This window comes from Megalobrama amblycephala, linkage group LG11 (genome assembly GCF_018812025.1).
Source record: "Megalobrama amblycephala isolate DHTTF-2021 linkage group LG11, ASM1881202v1, whole genome shotgun sequence".
NCBI classification, from domain to species: Eukaryota; Metazoa; Chordata; class Actinopteri; order Cypriniformes; family Xenocyprididae; genus Megalobrama; species Megalobrama amblycephala.
Window position 1 is genome coordinate 21,061,557 of NC_063054.1, and position 10,694 is coordinate 21,072,250.

Genomic DNA, 10,694 nt, shown 5'->3' on the forward strand with positions numbered 1-10,694 from the left:
ATGTTGTACACTCACCCTTTCCATCCTTCCCTCTTCCCTCTCTCACAGCCTAATGATGGAGATCTGAAAACTGGCTACCTGTCAATCATTCTGGACTCAGATGATATGCCAATGGATGAGCACTGTGAGAGACTGACCTATGATGCAAGCAAGTGGGAATTCCCGCGTGATAGACTGAAGCTAGGTGAGACTTGTCTAAACGTGAAAAATAAAACAAGAAAAAAACAAGCCCAAATAAAAATTTAAGGGTTAGTTCAGCCAAAAATAAAAATTCTCTCATTAATTACTCACCCTCATGTTGTTCCACACCTGTAAGATCTTCGTTCATCTTTGGAACACAAATTAAGATGTTTTTGATGAAATCCGAGAGCTGTCTGTCTCCATAGACAGCAATTTAACCACCACTTTCAAGGTCCAGAAAGGTACTAAAGACATCGTTAAAATATTCCACGCGGCTGCAGTGGTTTTTGTGCGCAAAAACACAATAAAAATAATGACTTTATTCAACAATATCTTCTCTTCTGTTTAATTCTCATATGTTTATGTTTATGTTCAGTGCTTCCAGGTTCTACGTCAGAACGCCGGCTCTGTATTGGCCGGCTCCTGTGTCAGCATCACACGCATGTGTTGTGCTGCTCACATGAACAGCGTCGGGCCAAAACTGAACCGGCATTCTGGCGTAGAACCTGGAAGCACTGGACGTAAACAGCTTAGGAGAATGACACAGAAGAGATGTCTTTAGTACCTTTCTGGACCTTAAAAGTGGTGGTTAAATTGCTGTCTTTGGATGAGTCAGAGAGCTCTCAGATTTCATCAAAAACATCTTCATTGGTGTTCCAAAGATGAATGAAAGTCTTACGGGTGTGAAACGGGTGAGTAATAAATGACAGAATTTTCATTTTTAGGTGAACTAACCCTTTAAATTAAATTGGCCAGGAACAATCCTGAATGGCTTTTCAGTAGTTTTCGAAAAAAGAAAAGAAAAGAAAAGAAAAGAAAAAGAAAAAACATGATTTTCATGCTGCAGTTAGAAACACTCATGTCTTAATTTAATGAGTTTACCTTTGAAGTTCATTACATTAACACAAAAAGGACCAGTGTATACAGATATGTAACAGACTGCAGTGATATGTTTTTATTTATCTACATTTTTCTGTATATCCATGTATTTAATTTTGATTTATCATTTATTTTATTTTTTCATATAAGAAAATATATGCATTTAGTATCATAACAGGGTGTCAAAATGACATGGAACATGGATAGGGGAGCATATCATAACTTGCCTAGAATCACCATCAAATTTTATGCTTTCAACATCTTTAAAGGGATAGTTCACCCAAAAATGAAAATTTGATGTTTATCTGCTTACCCCCAGTGCATCCAAGATGTAGGTGACATTTTTTCTTCAGTCGATCACAAATGATGATTTTTAACTGCAACCGCTGCCGTCTGTCATTCAAATAATGGCGGTTGATGGGAACTTCATCTATAAGAGTGAATAAACCTTGCTTAGACAAATCCAAATGAAACCTTGCGGCTCGTGACGACACATTAATGTCCTAAGACACGAAACGATCGGTTTGTGGGAGAAACCGAACAGTATTTATATCATTTTTTACCTCTAATACACCACTATGTCCAACTCCGTTCAGGACTCCTTTAGTGATGTCTGATCGCGCTCTGACAACGGCAGTGATGTCTCGCGCATATACTTCAATGAGTGTCAGACATCACTGCCGTTGTCAGAGCACGATCAGACATCACTAAAGGAGTCCTGAACGGAGTTGGACATAGTGGTGTATTAGAGGTAAAAAATGATAGAAATACTGTTCGGTTTCTCCCACAAACCGATCGTTTCGTGTCTTAGGACATTAATGTGTCGTCACGAGCCGCAAGGTTTCATTTGGATTTGTCTAAGCAAGGTTTATTCACTCTTATAGATGAAGTTCCCATCAACCGCCATTATTTGAATGACAGACGGCAGCGGTTGCAGTTAAAAATCATCATTTGTGATCGACTGAAGAAAAAATGTCACCTACATCTTGGATGCACTGGGGGTAAGCAGATAAACATCAAATTTTCATTTTTGGGTGAACTATCCCTTTAAAGTCCCAATTTAACCCCTGCAAACAGCTAAATCTTTGTACAAAAATGTTACCAATACATGCAGACGCAAGTGTTCACAAATGTATACCATGTTCTCCAGGAGAGCCTCTGGGCAGAGGAGCATTTGGTCAAGTTGTGGAGGCGACCGCATATGGTATTGAGAAGGCCACCACCTGTACCACAGTAGCAGTGAAGATGCTCAAGGGTATGAAGCATCTGTTCACTGGCCTTAAACTGACTTCAAATATCTTTCATCCAACCCAACTGATTGCAGCATTCTCAATCTCCGACAGAGGGCGCTACCTCCAGCGAGTATCGTGCTCTGATGTCTGAGCTGAAGATCCTCATCCATATTGGTCACCATCTCAATGTGGTCAACCTTCTAGGCGCCTGCACTAAACCAGGGGGTGAGTTCCCATTTTAAAACACTCAGATATTGACAGAAATTACTTCTGTAATCTTTCCTTTCCTGTGAAGTTTGCTGCAGGCAAGTTCTGTTCAGGAAGTGTGTAAATGTTTATGGGTGACAAAATGTACAGTCATAGTGAGAAATGTGTAAAAAACACCACAAAGTGGTTGTGCATTGTTGAGAAGAACACAATGTGCCCACATTAAAGGCCTCTCTTCTTCTTCCCCTCTCTCTTTCTTACTCCTTCAGGACCCTTGATGGTGATTGTAGAGTATTGTAAACACGGTAACCTCTCCAGCTATTTAAAAAGCAAACGAGGAGAGTACAGTCCCTACAAGGTAAATTCCGTCATAACCTAGTGCAACTTGTAAAATCAAGCTGTGATGTGGTTTCGAAGATCTCACTTCTTCCTTTTAATAATGTTCTGGTGTCTTCTGATGTGGTCAGATTGATTCAAGAGCCTTATTTAAGACATTGAGCTTACCTGGCTTGGCCTTTAAATGTTGTTCAAGGTTAAAGGCGTTATGAAGGTGTTGCGACTTGACCGTGACAACCCTATTAACTTACCAACTGCCCTGACAGCAGCGGAAACTGATCCACACGTGTCTTGTTTCTCAGAAGCGGATGCAGCGGATGCCGTGCAGGAGGGAGGTGCAGCAGGAAGAGGATTTACAAGAGGGGGATCTGGGTCTGGGAACCAGCACTCGACTGGACATCTGCACCGGCACCGCAGTGTGCACCAGGATGGGAGAACAGACCTCCACAACCCAGCTTCAGGATGAACAAGGTACAGTATATTAGTTTGTTGGATACTCTGTACTCTCTTTCGACACTTACTGTAAGTTTATGTACTCACAGCTACTAAAGCCAAAGAAGGCACATTTAACAAAGTTATGGAAAATATGAAAAATGTTTTAATTAGTATTGTCATTTAGTTTTGTCATTCAGATGTTACCACATGAAGCACATTTTTTAGGTTACATGACAAAACCCATTTTATTGTAAGTGACATGAAATACATTTGAGTGTTTGATGCTGTACTTCATCTGGAACTTACTTAACAGCAAAATAAAAAAGATAAGATAATTATTTTATTATTAATAGATAATTATTCTAATTACTAAGTAGCTTTTATGAGCTCATTATTTGAGAAACTACAGTATTTCACAAAAGTGAGTACACCCCTCACATTTCAGCAACCATTTTATTATATGTTCTCAAGGGACAATACTATAGAAATGAAAGTTGGATATACTTTAGAGTAGTCAATGTGCTGGTTGTATAGCAGTATAAATTTACTGTCCTCTAAAAATAACTCAACATACAGCCATTGTCTAAATAACTGGCAACAAAAGTGAGTACACCCTAAGTGAACATGTCAAAACTGTGTCCAAAGTGTCAATATTTTGTGTGAGCACCACTGTTATCTAGCGCTGCCTTAATCCTCCTTGGCATGGAATTCACCAGAGCTGCACAGGTTGTTGCTGGGATCTTCTTCCACTCCTCTGTAATGACATCACGGAGCTGCTGGATATAAGACACATGGCGCTTCTCCACCTTCCGCTTGAGGATGCCCCACAGGTGCTCAATAGGGTTCAGGTCTGGAGACATACTTGGCCACTCCATCACCTTCACCTTCAGCTTCCTCAGCAAGGCAGTTGTCATCTTGGCGGTTTGTTTGAGGTCGTTACCATGTTGGAAAACTGCCGTTCGACCCAGTTTCTGAAGGGAGAGCATCATGTTCTGCTTCAGAATGTCACAGTACATGTTGGAATCCATGTCCAAGCCAGCTTCAGAAGAGGCTTCCTTCTGGGACGACGGCCATGCAAACCAACTTGTTGCAGTGTGCGGCATATGGTTTGAGCACTGACAAGCTGACCTTCCGCTTCTGCAACCTCTAAGGCAATGCTGGCAACACTCATGCATCTGTTTTTTGAAGCCAGATTCTGCACCTGACAATGACTCAACTACTTTGATCGACCCTTGTGAGGCCAGTTCCGAGTGGAACCTGTCTTGGAAAACCTCTGTATGACCCTGGCCACTGTACTGTAACTCAGTTTCAGGGTGTTACCGAACTTCTTATAGCCTAGGCCATCTTTGTGGAGAGCAACAATTCAACTTTTCAAATCCTCAGAGAGTTCTTTGCCATGAGGTGCCATGTTGAACATCCAGTGGTCAATATGAGAGAATTGTACTCAAAGCACCAAATTTTTACTGCTCTAATACAAGATACACACATTTGTATGGTCCTAAGCAGACAAAAACATGAACATGATGAATAGGACATGTGGCTTTGCATGGTTAAACGACGTACAGCTGTTATCACTTAAGGTGTACTCACTTTTGTTGTACTATTTTGACAATAATGGCTGTATGTTGTTATTTTCAGAGGAAAGTAAATCTATACTGCTATACAAGCAGCACATTGACTACTCTAAAATATATCCAAGTTTCATTTCTATAGTATTGTCCCTTGAGAAAATATACTAAAATGGTTGCTGAAATGTGAAGGGTGTACTCACTTTTGTGAGATACTGGATATGGAAATCTGTACTTTTAAAATAAATTTGGCACACTGCAAATTAATAAAGAAGTGAAAAATAAAATTAACTCCAAGATAAACAAACAAATAAATAAATAAACAGCATTATTATTTATTCTTATTATTTTCTCTTCTAAATATTAGTTAGCTTTAATGAGCTCATATTATTTTAGAAAACAGATGGAATATTTGTACTTTTAAAATTAATTTATAATTTAAAACTATTTAAATAGAATTAACTACAAAGAAATTAATAATAAAATAAATAAAATTATTCTAATGATTAAGCAGCTTCAATAAGCCTAATTATTCTAATGATTAAGCAGTATTTTTACTCCCAGAATCAAGCCCTCATTTGCACTGTATAGTGTGTGTGTGTGTGTGTGTGTGTGTGTGTATATATATATAATTAATGAACACAAAAAGATTATTAAAAACATTTACTGGACCTAAGATATATATATATATATATATATATTATGTGTCATCTGCTCGTGTATAGAGAGTTCAGACTGGGATCACCTGACAATGGAGGATCTCATCAGCTATAGCTTTCAGGTGGCCAAAGGCATGGAGTTCCTAGCTTCTCGAAAGGTAAAAGTGAAACACACAATCAGGGTCTACCTGTGTGTGTGTGTATACATTGATCTTGAGCATTTACTGTTCATTGAAGATAATTGCTTCAGTCATAATTCTACTTTGTGTTTGCAGTGTATCCACCGGGACTTGGCAGCCAGAAACATCCTACTTTCTGAGAACAATGTGGTGAAGATATGTGACTTTGGGCTGGCCAGAGACGTTTATAAAGACCCTGATTACGTCCGTAAAGGAGATGTGAGGACTTTTATTACACACAACTTCATTCCATTTGTTTATCGAAGTAGACCAACTTACACTTGAGCATTTCCTCTCTATCATCACAGGCTCGTCTTCCTCTCAAGTGGATGGCTCCTGAGACCATTTTTGACCGTGTGTACACCACGCAGAGTGATGTTTGGTCTTTTGGAGTGCTGTTATGGGAAATCTTCTCACTTGGTAACACAATATTGATATTAATATAATATTATCACAGCGCTTACTAGCTACTAGAATAAACCTACTCTAAACCTAATACAATCTCCTTTGGTGCAGGTGCATCTCCATACCCAGGTGTGTGCATTGATGAGTCTTTCTGTAGGCGACTGAAGGAGGGAACCAGAATGAGAGCTCCAGATTATGCCACGCCTGAGATGTAAATATACTACACAGTTTTAGTATTGATGTAAAATTAATCTGTGAAGATCTGTGGAAATCATCTTTAACGACAGTTGATCTGGGTTTTTGTAGTCCTGGCGATGCCAGTCATAGTGTTTCCAACAGAAAATGGGTGCAAGTAGTATCTACAATTTTGTTTGAAGGTGCCGTAGAACGTCTTTTTAAAAGATGTAATATAAGTCTAAGGTGTCCCCTGAATGTGTCTGTGAAGTTTCAGCTCAAAATACCCCATAGATTTTTTTTAATTAATTTTTTTAACGGCCTATTTTGGGGCATCATTAAATATGCGCTGATTTAGGCTACGGCCCCTTTAAATGCTCACGCTCCCCGCCCACGGAGCTCGCGCTTACCTTAAACAGCATAAACAAAGTTTACACAGCTAATATAACCCTCAAATGGATCTTTACAAAGTGTTCGTCATGCAGCATGTCTAATCGCGTAAGTATAGTATTTATTTGGATGTTTACATTTGATTCTGAATGAGTTTGAGGCTGTGCTCCATGGCTAAAGCTAACATTACACACTGTTGGAGAGATTTATAAAGAATGAAGTTGTGTTTATGAATTATACAGACTGCAAGTGTTTAATAATGAAAATAATGACGGCTCTTGTCTCCGTGAATACAGTAAGAAACGATGGTAACTTTAATCACATAACAGTACATTAGCAGCATGCTAACGAAACATTTAGAAAGACAATTTACAAATATCACTAAAAATATCATGATATCATGGATCATGTCAGTTATTATTGCTCCATCTGCCATTTTTCGCTGTTGTCCTTGCTTGCTTACCTAGTCTGATGATTCAGCTGTGCACAGATCCAGACGTTAATACTGCCTGCCCTTGTGTAATGCCTTGAACATGGGCTGGTATATGCAAATATTGGGGGCGTACACCCTGACTGTTACGTAACAATCTGTGTTATGTTGAGATTCGCCTGTTCTTCGGAGGTCTTTTAAACAAATGAGATTTATATAAGAAGGAGGAAACAGTGGTGTTTGAGACTCACTGTATGTCATTTCCATGTACTGAACTCTTGTTATTCAACTATGCCAAGATAAATTCAATTTTTAATTCTAGGGCACCTTTAATTCTGCTGGAAATACAGAAGTACTTCCATACTGTTTTTGTTTTGTTTTGTTTTGTTTCATTTTTGTAGCATATGGGCCCTATTCTTATTAATGAAATCAGAGATAGCAACCAATTGAAAGCTAAAAATGTAGTCAATGTGAAATTCTTCCAGATACCAGACCATGCTGGACTGCTGGCTTGATCGACCAAAAGACAGGCCAACATTTACCCTGTTAGTTGAACATCTGGGCAATCTGCTACAGGCTAGCGCTCAACAGGTTAGACTTGACACCAAGAATATATATTTTTTGTCTAATTTATGTTTTTAGTAATCTGTAATTTGAAGTATTTAATAATCTTATTAGTATCTTGTTTTCCAGTAAAAAACTTGAGAAATACATATTAATACTTGCTTTGAATGATTATTTTCCTTACTCCATTGGCAAATTGATTTCTCCTGTTTTGGCAAGCCTCAACCAGAGTTATTTTAGTATTATTTATATACTATTATAGTGTGTATTAATATTTTGAACTATCTTTTGTTATTTTTTTTTTTAGCTTTCATTTTATGTTTAGTTTTAGTTATTTTGTTATGTGCTTTTGGCCTTTTTTGTTTCTTTTTTATTTCAATTTACCTTTAATTTATTTTTATTTTAGTTTTAGTACTTTTAGGTTGCCATAGCAACATTATTATTTATTTATTTTTCATCTAATATTTATATTTGTTTATTTCAGCTTTATTTAATTTAGCTAAACCAATTTTTAATAGTTTTAAACCTTACCGAATGTAGTTAGATGTACAACTAAAGATATATTCTGCGAAAAAAACAATAATGGTAACACTTCACAATAAGGGGTTCCATTAGTCAAGGTTAGTTAATGCATTAACTAATATTAACTAACAATGAGCAATACATTTGTTACAATACTTATTAATTAAAAACATTAATTAATAAAAAGGCAACTGTTCATTGTTGGTTCGTGTTAGTTCAGGTTCATTAACTAATGTTAACAGATTGATTTTAATAATGTATTAGTAAATGTTGAGATTAAAATAAACTGAGATTAATTCATTGTTAGTTCATATTAACTGATGTAGTTAACTAATGTTAACAAATGAAACATTGTAAAGTGTTACCATAATATCTAATATCTGCAATTTCTCACATGTTTTAAGGATGGCTAGGTATTTTTACTGGAAAACAAGACAAAAATGTAGTTAAGAAAGTGACTTTTCCACATAATGGAACATGATTCAATTTTTCATATGACAAAACTTAAATCTTTTGAATTGAATTATAATTTGTTGTCTGTGTTTTAGGATGGAAAAGACTACATCCCACTGACAAACAGAGAGATGGAAGAAGTATCAGGGGCTCCTCATGTCAGTGTGACATCTAAAAGAACACACTATGCAGGCGGCACAGAGGCCCAGCTCCACTATGACAATGCTCCAGCTCTGGGGTTAGTTACAATAACTATTCTGTCTGGTGTTTTAGTGCTGTTGTTGGCATCATAGACATACAATTAATCAGATTTAATTATATCCTTGCAAGCACTAATACTTATCCCTGCCTGAAGCTTTTATTGTGTCCACACGACACTTAACCTCTCCTTTGACAAACTAATGCAACAATGGTCCCACCCATGTCTCTTCTGACAGGTTCCCACATCAGTTAGACAGTTGTGGTGTGCCAATAAGTATGATGACTTTTGTGAACATTCCCCTGGAGCACACTGCTATAATGGTAAATAAACTCTACTAGGATCTGGTCAAAAATCCCATTAAAAGAGTATTCTTGCATCCCGGAAATCCTTTATAGTGATATAAGAAGTCAATTCAGTCAATTTTAAATGATATTCCTTTCTACAGAACGGTCACATGGACTGTGGAGTGGGCTTATCACGTGAGCAGATGAAAGCTTTGGATAGGCAGGTGCAAAGACCAATCAATTTCAGGTGACCATTCATCCTGATCTCAGTACAGTTACAAATCAGGACAATTCTACAGTCATGTAAACATGTTCATGCTTTTATCCACAGCCCACTACTGCGATGCAAGAGTAAGGAGTCTTTAGCTTCTGAATCGTCCAATCAGACCAGTGGTTATCAGTCTGGTTACCACTCTGATGATGCGAAGCCCCGATATATGCCAACGAGGAGATGATCCTGAAGAGAGACATTCGGAAGAAACCTCCACTGCCCAAGAGAAACGACAAGTTCAGTGCAGAGGTCCGTTATAGTGCACCTCCAGTTTAACATCTGTAGAGCTTCAAACAGTCTTCCTCTTTATGTTATTCAGAACTTTTAATGTAATAGTTCAACCAAAAATGAAAATTCAGACATCATTCTCTCACCCTCAGAAGACTTTCTTTCTTCTGTGCAACACAAAAGGAGTTATTTATAACAGAATGTCCAAGCTGCACTTTTTCCATACAATAAAAATGAATAGTGACCACTACATGATCATCGGATAACAACTTAAAATTGGTTCCTCACATGAAGCAATCGAATGGCTTCTGAAAATATATAATACAAGACATATGGGCTATTTTTACGATGCTTTTAAAGGGTTAGTTCACCCAAAAATGAAATTTCTGTCATTAATTACTCGCCCTCATGTTGTTCCACACCCATAAGACCTTCGTTCATCTTCGGAACATAAATTATGATATTTTTGATAAATTCCGATGGCTCAGTGAGGCCTGCATTGCCAGCAAGATAATTAACACTTTCAGATGCCCAGAAAGCTGTTAAAGACATAGTTAAAACAGTTCATGTGACTACTGTGGTTCAACCTTAATGTTATAAAGCGACGAGAATACTTTTTGTGTGCCAAATAAACTAAAACAAAGACTTTATTCAACAATATCTAGTGATGGGCGATTTAAAAAAACTGTTTCATGAAGCTTCGAAGCTTTACGAATCTTTTGTTTCGAATCAGTGGTTTCATAACCACTGTCGTAAGTGTTTCGAAATTTCAATGGTTCACCACTGGGGGGCATAACTTTGGCAGTTTGATACACGCTCCGAACCACTGATTCGAAACAAAAGATTCGTAAAGCTTCGAAGCTTCATGAAGCAGTGTTTTGAAATCGCCCATCACTAGATATTAGGGGTGTGACGAGACGGGTATCTCACGAGACGAGACGAGACTCGAGATTGAGTTCACGAGACGAGACAAGATGGCAAAATACGTGACTAGAAAAAATATTCTGCAGGTGTATTTGAAATGTTTTAACTAATCATCTTGTAATCAATGTCATTTCAGTTCTACTTTCTGAGTATGAATTATCATATGCAGTAA

The 10,694-nt window shown here is 37.6% G+C and overlaps 1 protein-coding gene across 1 annotated transcript in view; it reads left to right on the forward strand.

Annotated features, from left to right (window-relative positions):
* Positions 1 to 10,060, forward strand: part of kdr (kinase insert domain receptor (a type III receptor tyrosine kinase)) — a 36,798-nt gene extending 26,738 nt beyond the window's left edge. Inside the window, 15 exon segments of the mRNA XM_048206668.1 lie at positions 49 to 184; positions 2,210 to 2,314; positions 2,403 to 2,516; positions 2,768 to 2,856; positions 3,137 to 3,305; positions 5,563 to 5,654; positions 5,772 to 5,894; positions 5,984 to 6,095; positions 6,192 to 6,291; positions 7,560 to 7,665; positions 8,709 to 8,851; positions 9,051 to 9,135; positions 9,261 to 9,346; positions 9,431 to 9,519; positions 9,522 to 10,060. Of these exon segments, the coding sequence (XP_048062625.1) occupies positions 49 to 184; positions 2,210 to 2,314; positions 2,403 to 2,516; positions 2,768 to 2,856; positions 3,137 to 3,305; positions 5,563 to 5,654; positions 5,772 to 5,894; positions 5,984 to 6,095; positions 6,192 to 6,291; positions 7,560 to 7,665; positions 8,709 to 8,851; positions 9,051 to 9,135; positions 9,261 to 9,346; positions 9,431 to 9,519; positions 9,522 to 9,646 (1,674 nt within the window). The 3' untranslated portion in view covers positions 9,647 to 10,060.
* The last annotated feature ends 634 nt before the right edge of the window (positions 10,061 to 10,694 follow it).